At 37.9% G+C, this 13,511-nt stretch overlaps 2 protein-coding genes across 2 annotated transcripts; one reads left to right on the top strand and one right to left on the bottom strand.

Annotated features, from left to right (window-relative positions):
* Window positions 1–114: 114 nt before the first annotated feature.
* On the bottom strand, window positions 115–5,438 carry LOC139953525 (uncharacterized). The gene is made up of 8 exons (XM_071952964.1): window positions 5,288–5,438; window positions 4,779–4,828; window positions 3,733–3,892; window positions 3,019–3,173; window positions 2,261–2,521; window positions 1,900–2,118; window positions 1,326–1,541; window positions 115–841 (listed from the first exon to the last, which is right to left on the bottom strand). Exons 1-8 carry the CDS (start codon window positions 5,311–5,313, stop codon window positions 720–722), a joined length of 1,209 nt encoding a protein of 402 aa, XP_071809065.1. The 5' UTR covers window positions 5,314–5,438; the 3' UTR covers window positions 115–719.
* A 247-nt stretch (window positions 5,439–5,685) lies between these two features.
* LOC139953521 (FERRY endosomal RAB5 effector complex subunit 3-like) lies at window positions 5,686–13,467 on the top strand. Its single transcript, XM_071952961.1, has 12 exons — window positions 5,686–5,927; window positions 6,687–6,835; window positions 7,231–7,412; window positions 7,833–7,932; window positions 8,319–8,538; window positions 8,655–8,739; window positions 8,965–9,086; window positions 9,529–9,666; window positions 10,115–10,210; window positions 10,571–10,773; window positions 10,999–11,124; window positions 11,521–13,467. Exons 1-12 carry the CDS (start codon window positions 5,768–5,770, stop codon window positions 11,611–11,613), a joined length of 1,674 nt encoding a protein of 557 aa, XP_071809062.1. The 5' UTR covers window positions 5,686–5,767; the 3' UTR covers window positions 11,614–13,467.
* Window positions 13,468–13,511: the final 44 nt, after the last annotated feature.

Genomic DNA, 13,511 nt, shown 5'->3' with positions numbered 1-13,511 from the left:
GTTCATACCAGTACCAATCCTCTAGAGCTAAGTTTCCATGAAAGCTCACAAATTATAAAGTTCATACCAGTACCAATCCTCCAGAGCTAAGTTTCCATCTGAAAGCTCACCGATTATAAAGTTCATACCACTACCAATCCTCTACAGCCAAGTTTCCATCTTAAAGCTTACTAGTTATAAAGTTCATACCAATACCAAACCTCGAGAGCTAAGTTTCCGTCCGAAAAAGTATATACCAGTACCAATTCTTAAGAGAACTAATTTTTTATTTTCTTTATTTGTTTTGCTTTTTAAATTGAATTTAATTGACACTTGAGGCCAGACAACACCAATGATAGTCCTGTATGAGAGAAAAGTTTTCACCACACCATTTTTTATTTGTCACTCCAATAGTTTGATTTGGTCCGGCTAGTAGGCCGTCTGGTTATTTACAGTAATTTATTTACAAATATTTACATAGAAGATAAAATATGAGTAGAGTGCACTGAGTAAGACTATACAGTTCGAGACTGGAAGAATATAAAGCAGTCACCATAAAAATGTACACTTTACATTTCTATTGTTACAGTTGTTTATCATCATCAAATACGCATAGTGAATCAAATGAAAAGCATGAAAAAGACAGGCTAAAAAAAGAAGCTAAAAATGCATCTAACATAATTTCATGAGATTGAAGGGCGCCCTCAACCCTAAGTTGCAGCTAGTCTTCATTCAAGGCGTCAAATTGCCTTAGCATTCGGATGCAGTGGTTTTATCCTTATATTTCTGGACAGCCCGAGTCTGATGTGCTGGTTGGGGGAGACTAGTTTGACTCCGCCCAGTGGATTGGCTTCATTTGAACCTGTAAAACACAAACAAAGTTGAGAAAATGAGATTTTTGTTCAAAATGTTTTTGTTTTTTTCAAAGGTTAAGGAGATACATAAATGTTTTGACAGATAGATAGATAGATAAATAAACTTGTAATATCTCTTTTGGGTTCGAATCCGTGCTGAGTAATATGCCCGTGATTTTTTCCCCACAGAACTCGAGAAAGTACGGAGTACACAGTGCCAACACATATCGGTGAAAGGTTAAAAAACCAAAATTAGTATTAACAAACTGGGCTTTGGGTATTATTTGTTCCCCACAGAACTCGAGAAAGTACGGAGTACACAGTGCCAACACATATCGGTGAAAGGTTAAAAAACCAAAATTAGTATTAACAAACTGGGCTTTGGGTATTATTTGGATAACTTCTTGAGCAACAAATTCACATTTATTACCTCAACTTAATTTTATATCAACTTTTATTACTGAATAATTATTTGTCTTGAATAATACTCACTTGATGGTGAAGACCAAGTCGTTCGTTTGACGGGTAGCGGGGATGGTAGGGTCGCCCGCTTGTTCCCTTCGAGGCTCCCTGGCGGTGTGAAGCCCCTGACTGGACCTGCAGCCTGGGGGCGTCTTGCTAGGGGGGTGATCGGGGTGCTCACTGGACCAGCAGCCTGGGGGCGTCTTGCTAGGGGGGTCACCGGGGTGGAAGGTTTATTTGTCTTACCTAAAGAAAAACAGTGGGAAAAATAGAAAAGTGCCATCAAGAAGGAGTCTTTTGTAAGTTTAAGTACATCCAATTCTCAAATCTGACTGATTTAAATATTTGCTCAGAATAGCTGGGGCGCAAACTTTGAACACAGCGCAATTTTGTTGTTGAACCATAATTCTCACCACTTGTCATTAAATATATGCTGTGTGGAGGGAATTTACGTCCAGAACTTTAGGGTAAGTTTAAAGTAGTTTTCTGCTGGATCTTATATTCTGTGTGAAGACTTGGGAAAAATGACAAGAAGCAGGTCTGCTAAAAAAAGGAAAACTTCAAAAATTGAGCCCCTTAAGCGCCTCCAACCTCATCAACTTACTTGTAATGGCCGTTCTTTTAGGTGTTGGTTTTGGTTTGCTGTCCCCAGCACCCTTCTTCCCGATTGCTGGAGCCTTCCTGCCCCTCTCTGCAGACTTGGGACTCTTTCCTTTGCCATTGACAGCTCGTTTCGTCTTTTTCTTTGATGCAGTGAATTCTTCATAATCGCTGTCGGCGTCGCCACTATCAAATTCATCAGAACTGATTGCTGCTGTGCAGTCTAATATCAGATACAAATTTACATAGTTGAATATATTAATAGCCATCGTTAATTAATGTTCATAATAATAAATAATAATTAGAATTATTGAGCACCCAAAACTAACCCAAGGCAATTTGAATAAAAGACTTATTTCTCGTACCAACTGTAAACTCTGTGTCCTCTGTCTCTTCGCACTCTTCACCGGCCATCTTCCGTTGCTTAGCAACAGCCTCCTTGGCCGCTTTCCTCTTCCGCCTTCCTCCAACAACCTCATCCTCATCCAGAGATTCCACAAAGACGATCTCATCATCGGGTTCTTGGAAGGAGGGTGGTGGCTTGGTTGTCATGACAACTATGTTTTCCTTGTTGTCTGTGACTTCACTGGTGGAATCACTGGCTGATGAGTTTTCTGTTTTTGGTGCTGTCAGAAAAACATAAAATTAAAGATTTGGTCAAAGCTGTTCTAAAAAATTGTTTCAACTCGCTCTTCGTATTCTTACTGACTCATTTATTACTATTATTATTATTAGAGATAATGTAATACCTTTGGTTTTTCTGAAAGGCACTGGACACATTTGGTAATTGTCAGAGACCAGTATTCTCACTTGGTGTACCCCAACAAATGTATAAAATAACAAATCTGTGCCCATTTGGACTCAATTGGTCATCAAAGTTGCAAGAAAAAAACCTCTTGTTGCACAAATTTGTGTGCTTTCAGATGCAAAATAAAAGGCTTCAGCTAAAGTCTTTTATTTGAGTGAGAAATTACCTCTTCCTCAAAAACTATGATGCTTCAGAGTGAGCCGTTTTGCTTTATACTATCAACAGCTCTCCATTGCTCATTACAAAATAAGTTTTTTAAAACTATTTTGAGTTATCACCAATAATATTGTCCAGTGCCTTTAAGAAGGGAATTACCTGTTAAGTGTATTTGCGCTTCAATGTCCTTCGTCTTGCCGCATGTAGGATGGTTTGAGGGCGCTTCATTCGGTTGCAATTCTTCAGAGTCGTGCATTGATAGCTCCAGAGCAAGTTGCAACTCACGATCAAAGGCTTTATCATCAGGGGAGATTCTAAAACCAGAACACAGAAGGAGAAATGGATACAAGGGGGTATTAGTTGACAATCTGTGTATGTAGTGTACGAGGAAGACCTGGTAGAAAAGAAGGGCTCAATTTCATAGAGCTGCTGCTTAACCAGCAAATAGTGTTTCAATTTTCTGCTAAGCAGGAATTAGCAGAATACCAAGTCACAAATTGTAAATGTGACATGGTAGTTTGGCTGGTAACCTTATTGCGGTAGCCAAATTTCAAACTGCTTAGCTTTTTTTGTGCTTAAGCAGCTGGGACCCAATCATCTGCTCCTCCTTGCCTGGAACACAATTTGTTTATAAAGAAAACAAATTGGCAGAAAACAACAGACAGTATAATTCACCAAACCTTTTTGAAGAAATTAAGAGAAACTCAGCTGTAAAGCTGAAAAGTTGCTACCCCTAGAACTATGAGTTTTATTCCTCTATCGTCTCCACGAAGGATCGTGGAACTAACCTCATAGTTCTAGGAGTAAAAGTTTGCATGCCTGAAAATTTCTTTGTGGGGAGGGGGGGGGGGGTGGGAGGTGGGACACACATACCTCTCTGTCCTCTTACTACATCTGTCAGCCCTGTTGTTGTCGTCATTTGTAACTGCCGAGTTCTTCTCTTTTGATTCTTTGCTCCTGTTGGTCTTGGATAATTTGTCTTTCTTCTCCACCTTAGATTTTTTCGGCGGAGGTGTCGCTCGAGCAAAGTCATCTTGAAGGGAAACAAAATATCATAGATTTAACTTGTTCCTGTCTGGATGTAGTACAGTTGAACTACTGCAGTTGATAATAAAATTGATTTAAGAAATATGGAAAATAAAATTAAAGTATCTATTTAGGGTAGGCCTATAGTAACTGTTAAAATTAGGCTTAAATATCGCCCCCAAAAACAAGACATGACAATGCACATTACTACCAAAACAATTGAACAATTTCTTTCAAATTTCAGAAGAAAAGACGAAGAGATTTTATAAATACACACTTATGAGCAAATAATGAAACAAAAAAGAATTGCTGTGAATTTAAAGACGTTTAATACATTTCGTGAAAATAGGAGTAAAAAAATGCACACTACAAAGTAAGCCTACCCTAAACTAAAATCAATTAACAAAACTCCTTTAAAACAAATCAGGAGGAAAGAGTGGGTTGGGTTGGGACTGGGAGAGATATAAATTAAAGCAAAACAATGCAAGCAAAATCAAATTTATAACAATTTATAGTTGACCGATTACTGAACATTTTTACAGAATGCTGCACGCGAAAACCTAAAAAGGAAGAAATATACAAAAACAAACAAATACAAATATGAATTATCACAACAACAGCAAATAAATCATCATTATTAGACCTACAACACCCTTCAAATTTCAATTATTCACTTTGTCACCAATTGTTTCAAGACACTGCTCAGTATTGACAAAATAAAAATGTCTTTTTCAATACTCAGACACATTTTGGGGTGGGGTCAATCAACAGAGATAAAAATTGCAGAGAGGAAAGTTACAAAACATTTACAAAACAATAACAATCATCACAAAATGTTCACATTTTTTGGTCAAAAAAGGGGGTCTAACTCCGAGAAATAAAAGAAACCTTACCATCACTGTCATCTTCACCAAATTTTGAATAGCACACCGTCTTCCTTGATCTGAAAATTAATTTTTTAAATATCAAAATATTGAAATTATTTTACCAAAGTCGGTCAGCTTCAGTTCAACTTCAGGCCAACGAATTCATTCATTCAGTAACATTTATTTCAATGCTGCAATTTCATTACAAAAAAAAGCACAATAAGTTGAAATTACCCAAGTAACACACTAAACACAGTAACACGAGATAATAAATATATTTGGTGCACAATGAATCAATAATAATCGGCAGAATGACAACATTTAGGAGTAAGGTGAAGCAGGACAAAGGACAAAGGACAAAGGACAAAGGAAGCGGACAAGACAATGAGACAAGGCCAACACAACTTACAAGTTACACCTTTTGAGACTATGATTCATAGTCTCAAAAGGTGTAACTTGTAAGTTGTGAATATAGTTTTTGAATAAGAGTCAAGGAATTACAAAATTATACTTTAAATTTAGAATAAAAGGCTTACCTGGATGATTTGCGACTGTCTGACATATTCCTTAATTTCCTGACCCTTATATTAAACTCGAAACAATTCTATCAATGTATTAAGCCGCTTGATGTATGAAAAATAAGTAAACAAACTTCACATTTTGTGCTAAGAATTTGTAAGTTCGCGCGACTCGGACCGAAATATAATTTAGGTCAGAGGTCAGTAATAAATAATTCTTTTTAAACTTAATTTTAAAAACAATTATTGACAAATAACTCACATTATTTCAATTTAAAAAAATGATTTGATATTAAAATATTATTTATTATTTCAAAAGCACGTTTTAACTTTTATTTTAATAAATTAAAAAAACAATGTTATTTTGGAAATAGTGACTGTGCCTCTAAATTTGACCTCACTTTGAAAGGTCAACCTTCCCATTCCTTCATCGTGTAATAGAAACTCGCTGGTTTTTCTCCCTTTTCACTGTCATCGCGACGGGGGATTTTCATCAAAATGTCGGCAGGGGTAGATAAAGAGTTCAAATTTCAGTTCAAGACGAAGGAATTATATTCTAAGCTCCGAGTTCCAGTCCCAATCCCTCTTGGAATCAGCACTCGAGAGTTTGTCGGGAGGCTGGTCACCGCCCACAATCTACCGTGTTTTGTTGAGGAAGGTATAATAATGTAAACAAACGCCCTGTCAGTGTATGTGGTTTTGCTTGCGGATTGAAAATCTAAAGACATGATTGATATTCATGATAATATTATGGATGCAAACTTAAAGTGTTGGTAGCTTCAAACGCATGTATTTAGCTTCTTTAAAAACTAGACCCAACAAAAAGTCAACAATTGAGTTGACTGAGTGAGTGACAACTGACCTGATGTGACTGGGAATGGGATGGGACGGAGTGCCCTGACTACTGCTGTACCTCTGGATTTGTGATTTTTGTTTACCATTACACTAAGCACTATATGCTCAGTACTTACCCAGGTTCTGTGAAAAAAATTACTGGTAAATCACTCGGGTGGGTTTCGAACCCACAACCTTTGCATTGCTGCAGAGCAGATGTCCTAAACAATGTCGACCACCAAGCTCGAGCTAGCCCTGTGTTTTTAATGAAGAGTTGGAAAGAGGAGTACAGCGCTCCAGTTACTAAAATGCTGAGTCTAATTAATGACTCAATAACTGTTCACAAACATGAACCTAATTTTATTCCATCTTCAGTGTTAAACAATGTATGTATAAACAATCAAAACCATAGGTCTATTGCCACAAAATTAATTGTGATAATTGCAATAATCATAACTTTAACATCCCCCTCCCTCCTCCCGATGGTCGCAGATTAAGTCTTAAGATTCCAGCATCATACATTTATGAAATAGTATCAATTTGTAATGTTTTTCTATCACTTTTTGTTATCTTTGTTTTACAGACATAACGTTAAAGCTTGACAAATTTGTTGCCAAGGAAACTACGACCTTTCATGATAACAATGCCCAGGAGGCCATTGAATCGTTACAGAAAGCCGGTGATGACGACATTGGAAATATTGCTGACAAATGGGCAAAGGCTTACACACAGGTATTTGGAACTTGTAACTAAGAATTAAAGAACACATCTGAATCCCGACAATCAAAATAAACATAATTGTTGTTTTTTTACATTTTCACAAGGATTTACTGGGTAATTTTTTAAGTAAATAGGGGGTGAACAATGACAAATTTACAAGATTGGGATTTGAAACAATGACCTCCGGATGAACGTGCCAGCCCTCTACCAACTGAGCTTTCTACCTAGCCCTATGTGGACAGTCTCCCTATTTTGTCAGTATTTTCTTCAGGGTGCCAGTCAGAAGCCATACAACCTTTTAATTTTGTTTTATAGAGAACGTAATTGCTACTATGAAAGGCCTTTCAAATAAATTGTTCATGACTTTGAGATTAACTTTAAGACTCTCTATTTCTTTTGGACAACAGGAGTGTGTGGCATATGCACCAGACAGTAAGCCCAAACCAGAAGTGGGATTTGCGGAATTGTACCACAAGCTTATACACTCACCGGCATTGGAGATTTTGTTTCGTTTGGAACACACTTACGCTGTGGCCGTTGAGGATGTTCTGATACAGAGAGATCAAGCTTTAGCTAAACTTCAAGAAAGGTACGGTCTTCATTATACTTTACAAGAGGGTTTATCCACGCCCACCTACTAATTGGTTCTTATAATAAAATGCACTTATCCTAGCAACTAGATCTAGGCGCTAGTCCCTGTTTATCAGGCATACTTTTAGATAATTTCTTTAACTTTCTCAACACATTGGCACATACAACCCCTAGCTGCTTCAGTTAGCACTAAGCGACAAGACTGTCTCAGGCTCCTTATACACCACGGTTAAGAGAAGCAATGAATTTCGGGGCCAGGACTCAACCCCACACGCTGCTCAAATAGAATCAAAGAAAATGGAAAAATGTTTTACAAAGTGATGTGAAATTGGCAGTTTTCACTCCCTTTTTTAACAATTACACTGTCTGAAAAAAAGTATTAACTATGCAGTTATTATTATTATTATTTTTTTTTAAGGCAAGCAGTGCAAATACAACAAGCAGTGCAGAACCTGGACTACACTCACAATGACCAGCAAGTTAACAGGCTAGCTGCGCAACACTTTGAGAATATACAGGTATGTATTGTTGTGGTGGTGTAGTGGACAAGACATCCAGTGCACATTGCACTGGTCTTACATTGACTGAAGTACCCTACCTATAGAAGTTTTAGCCCCATTAGTCGTCAAGTTTTTGAGAAAAAAAGTGAAAACCACATAGCAATGTCTTCCATACTAAAATAATTTTGGTCTCACTGAGACAAATTATTTTCATGAAGTTGTTTTACTCATCTCTCAAAGACTACAGCACCTCAGCAAGTTATGTTTTCTACCATCATTATCTTTAAACCGTGTAAGTTTAATAATAATCTGCGGCATTTGTGTTTTGTGTTGTATAAAAAGTACCCAAACCCTTTAAGAAGAATGAAACAAAATTATTTATTATTTGATTTTATTTTTCCCAGCGTGAAGAAGCGAAATGGCACAGCGAGCTGAAGAACCTACAAGACTCACAGAGAGAAGAATTCAGGACGTGGATCCAGCAGATACGAGATGACATGGAGAATGGGACAGAGGGACCCGTCAGTCGGCGTATCCGAGCCATGTCCGATTTGCTGCCCCCAACAAGGAGAGAAGTTATCGTTGAAGAACCCAAACTTGAGGAGAGCTTTACAATTCATCTTGGTAATTGAAAACAAAAAGGACTCAAGTTAAGAATATCTTTTTATCTGGTGAAGATTAACAAAACCATTTGCTTGAAAATATATTAAACAACTTCCTTAACCTGTTTTCACGTCCAGGTGCCCAAATGAAGACGATGCATAACATACGTCTGATGTCCAGAGACGTCTTGGATTTGTGTAAACACAAGCCCAACAGAGATGGGTGAGTGCTGCTATTTTTGGGTGAATGAGTGTTTCTCAAGATTTTAAGACGGTGACTTGCCATGACTGGATCAATGGTCAACTGCCTCAAACTTAAGTTCTGATAGTTGAATCATCAGAGGGGTAATATTACTTGTGTTTTTGAGCAAAACACTTAACCATAATTGCTCCTCTTTACCCAGGTGTATTTCCCCTTCATCAGCTCATTCACCTTTAACCTTTACAGGGGAACTCCTCAACCTCAACCCCAGAGATTACAGACAGCAATGTCCTTGTTCTCTGGTTCGTTGTCCGGGCTTATACTCATGGTGGATGACCGGATCAATTCCTACACAGGAATCAAACGAGGTGAGCTTACTCTTTGGGCTATGTTCCCCTAAGACAATTGTGGTAAATAACCCCCCAAGCCAGAAAGGGGTACCAGACTGTTTTTCCTTCCAGCCTCACTCTGGCTTGCATAAATGTGAACAGAAGCAAAGCAAGGTCGCTGCTCCTCTGACTCCAAAAAGTGACCTATTTTTTTATAAAAGAAATTCTGACAAATTTTAAAATGTACAATTTACAAACTTCCTCTGGTGTATAGAAGCTACAAAAATCAATAAAAATACTCCACACTATGGTAACTGAACAACCAAATGTTTAGACTCTGATAAGATTGATGTACCTGGCTTCTTGCTAAGAGATAGGTGGTTAAGGGGTAGGCCTACAGAACCAACTATACAAACCTTCATAGGTTAGGAGTTTTATAACTTTAAAATAATAATGAATTATTTGTATTTTTCATTTGTAGACTTTGCAGCTGTCTGTCAGCAGTCTACAGATTTCCACTTTCCAGATTTGGACACACAGTTACGTGTGATCCAGCAGCATGCTGTGCAAGCTAATACACTACGCCGGGCCAGGAAGGCCGAAAAACTCAGTCAAGATGGTAAATATTAGTTGAAAACCCTTGACGTGTTCCTCAGAATATTTTCCTTTTGTTCTTTTGGTTTTCTCATTGTCTGAGGAACATTAATGTATGAGTGAGTTTAGCGAGAGGTTGTCTTCAGCCGACGCCTTCTCAGGAAACTCTAATGGTCGTCTTCCACGCATTTCGATCCAGCATCAACGTCCTAAGCTCAATTGTTTCTTGTTGAGTTGCGTCCTTCTTCAGCTTATCTGCGAATGTAAGTCTCCTCCTGCCTTTGCTCCTGTTTCCATCGATGGGTTCCCAAAGAACTAGGGGGCTCACAGCTAGCTCTGGTTGGCGGAAACAGTAGCCATCCAGTCTCATCCTCCTGTCCCTGATCTTTTCAGATACTCTTGGTAGGGTATCGTAGAGCTGGAAGCTAGGCATAGAGTTATAATTTACAATTGTGTTTCCTCTTTTTGGTTAGGTTCCAGCAATGGTGGGGGTGACCGGCGATCGGTAGCATCTAGCGAGTCAAGACAATCCTCCGAGGATGGAGAAATCACATCGAACCTCAAAGCAGGTACAAACGAGTTTTGAAGAGTTGAAAAGTTGAGGCCAATTACTAGCCTACATTTTGATAAATGGCGGACACCATTAAAAGCGCAGAATTAATGTTTTTTTTCAGGATTTTATAGTGAAGGGTGAAACTAAAAACTATTAAATATTGATCAAAATTTACTCATGTTTAAAAAACTACAGCACCTCAGCAAATAATATTTTCAGGGGAGCTTTCTACAATTATTGTTTTTAAACCGGTAAGTTTACTGTAAATCTGTGGACGTTTGTGTTTGGTGTAAACCTTTGGACGTTTAGTATGTTTTTTTGTCATACAAAAATCCCCAAACCCTTTAACGAAGGACATCAATAATTACTTTTTCAGGGGATTTCTACATCACTAAGCATTCTAACTTAGCGGAGGTTCACGTTCTGTTCCATCTCGTCACTGATGACAACCTTCGTAACGGAGACATCAACTCTCGTCATCCATGCATCCTTGCCCTTAGGAACATCCTCAAGAGCTGTGTTCGGTTTGATGTTCTCTCCGTCACCTTGCCGCTATTCTTGCTCTATGAGATGTATGAGGTGAGCCACATTTACAATCATGAATATTCATTGTAGTGTCATGGCCAAGTGGATAAGATTAACATTCATGAATATTCATTGATGTGTCTTGGGGGAAGTTGGGCGGAAGTTGCTAAATCACAGCAGATGTGTGGAATAAGTCTCAGAATACGCTGGAATAAGTCTCAGGAAATAGTCTAAGTTATGCAAATCAATTGACTTATGTAAATTTATTAATTTATTCAGGAAATGACAATCCCATGGTGTGTAAAGAGGGCGGAGCTTGTCTTGAAGTGTGTGAAGGGGTTCATGATGGAGATGGCACAGTGGGGAGGCAGTGAGAGTCGAACAATTCAGTTTGTCGTTCCGAAGGTAAAAATAACAAATTCACTTTTTCGTCTGTTACATTTATATTGTTTCCCTTCACTGTAAACCTTTGTAAGGTGGCTACAATAATCGGTCTCATAGTTCAAAAAATTCAAAATCCTGTCTTAAATATTTCAGTTTGTCAAGGCACTGAGTACATTGTACCTACAAACAATCTACAAGTTTAAATCATTTTTATAAACAGACTAATTGTTAAAAACATTTCTGTCCGGGGTTTTGCCATATTTTGAAAATACATTTGAAAACACATTTTAAATATACACAACACACTAACTCTCCCCTAGATATCTGAATTGTATGGCGTTTCATCAGCAACTATTTTCATGAAGGCCTTCATGAAAATATGAAATCTAACTGATTTTATTTTTTTTTTACTTGCAGGGAATATCGGACGATTTGTTCTCCCAGCTCAGTGGAATGTTGCCTCACATCTTCAGACTGTCTCGAACACTGGACCTCTCACAACATAAATAGATGAATGAATGTACATTTATAAGTCCACAGTGAGCTACGCCAACTCCACACAAACTAGCTCCAACACTTATCAGAAGTTAAAGGCAGTGGACACTATTGGTAATTACTCAACAAAAATTATTAGCATACACCTTTACTTGGTGACAAGTAATGGGGAAAGGTTGACAGTTGAGTATAAAACATAGTGAGAAACAGCTCCCTCTGAAGTGACATAGTTGTTGAGAAAGAAGTTATTTTCCACGAATTTGATTTTGAGACCTCAGATTTAGAATTTGAGGTCTCGAAATCAACCATCTAAAAGTACACAACTTCATGTGACAAGGGTGCTTTTTTCTTTTGTTATTATCTCACAACTTCGACGACCAATTGAGCTCAAATTTTCACAGGTTTGTTATTTTATGCATATAGTGAGATACACCAACTGTGAAGGCTAGTCTTTGACAATTATCAATAGTGTCCACTGCCTTTAATGAAAAAATTGCCTTTTAAATGTTTTGCAAAGTTCTCTACGAATTTACCAAGTTGTGTGGGTAGCACTTCCTGAGAAGAAACGGGGAAAAAGAAGAATTTAATGTTTTAAAAGGAAAGTACTACATGTATATATGTATTATTTGTAAAAAGGTTGAAATATAAACAAATACACAGCCTCCCGACGAACTAGCATAAAATACAAGATGGAATGTTGAACCCAGCATCTTGAGTTCCAACCCGCTCAGAAACAATCATAAAAAGAAAAAGCAAACATACTGGGAAATCATTATTTTGTAATTATTTGTTCAACATTTTTATTCACTTCCATCAATGTAATAATATATACACACAGTACAAAATTGTCATCAGACAAAACAGTGATTAACTTTGAACATTAATTAAAATGTTAACACTTTGTTAAAATTAAAAAGTTGAAGCATTAGCTCATGTGCATGATGTTCTTTGTATATCAAGTGAAGTTCAACTAAGATTGCTATTAACATTGGTCATCACAGGTGCGCTCTAGAGCAATTAAAAATCAATTGGAAATTTACAATAAGCCTCAGAGTGATTTTGTTGTTGAATGGTTAGACAGTAGGAGGGTTAACTGTGTACTGTGCAGATTCATCCACAACAACAGTGGATGATAATGAATGGTCAGACAGTAGGATGGTTGACTGTGTACTGTGCAGATTCATCCACAACAACAGTGGATGATAATGAATGGTCAGACAGTAGGAGGGTTGACTGTGTACTGTGCAGATTCATCCACAACAACAGTGGGTGATAATGAATGGTCAGACAGTAGGAGGGTTGACTGTGTACTGTGCAGATTCATCCACAACAACAGTGAATGATAATGAACTATTGGACAGTTGGAGAGTTGACTGTGTACTGTTCTGATGCATCCAAAATGACAGTGGATGAAAATGAATGGTCAGACAGTAGGAGGGTTGACTGTGTAGATGCATTATAAACAAAAGTGGGTGATAATGAATGGTCAGACAGTAGGAGGGTTGACTGTGTACTGTTCTGATGCATCCAAAACAGCAGTGGATGATATTGAATAGTCAAGCAGTTAGAACACTGCATTCATAATACTTCACAGAAGAAAGAGGCAAATGTATCCATGATGCCCATATTCATTGCCTTGGTGCCCTTTGCAAACTCTGCCATGCCCAACAATTACACACCCGAGGAGATGCAGATTCAAGAACTAAAGAGGCCTAAGGTAGGCTAAGAGTAAATCAACACTGAAGCTTCTGAGCAAAACTTCTACTGTAATTGTTTATTGTCCAAACAAATAGTTTTACAATGTAGGACCTTATTTTCACTCGACCGTCACAATGTACCGATACAACAGTGCTAAAGTTTACATTTCGATCAACGGATGTCGGAGCGCTCACCCCCCTCCCCGCCCCAACCAC

This window comes from Asterias amurensis, chromosome 22, assembly GCF_032118995.1.
Source record: "Asterias amurensis chromosome 22, ASM3211899v1".
Classification (NCBI taxonomy): Eukaryota; Metazoa; Echinodermata; class Asteroidea; order Forcipulatida; family Asteriidae; genus Asterias; species Asterias amurensis.
This window is presented reverse-complemented; position numbering and strand designations above follow the sequence as displayed.

Coding starts and splice junctions, on each gene's coding strand:
- LOC139953525 (XM_071952964.1), bottom strand. CDS start 5,313: ATGTCAGACAGTCGCAAATCATCCAG. Junction 3,174..3,732: donor TGTAGTAAGAGGACAGAGAG/GTATGTGTGTCC, acceptor TTCTGGTTTTAG/AATCTCCCCTGATGATAAAG. Junction 2,522..3,018: donor AGCGCAAATACACTTAACAG/GTAATTCCCTTC, acceptor TTTTTCTGACAG/CACCAAAAACAGAAAACTCA.
- LOC139953521 (XM_071952961.1), top strand. CDS start 5,768: ATGTCGGCAGGGGTAGATAAAGAGTTCAAATTTCAGTTCAAGACGAAG. Junction 7,933..8,318: donor AACACTTTGAGAATATACAG/GTATGTATTGTT, acceptor TATTTTTCCCAG/CGTGAAGAAGCGAAATGGCA. Junction 8,539..8,654: donor GAGCTTTACAATTCATCTTG/GTAATTGAAAAC, acceptor TTTCACGTCCAG/GTGCCCAAATGAAGACGATG.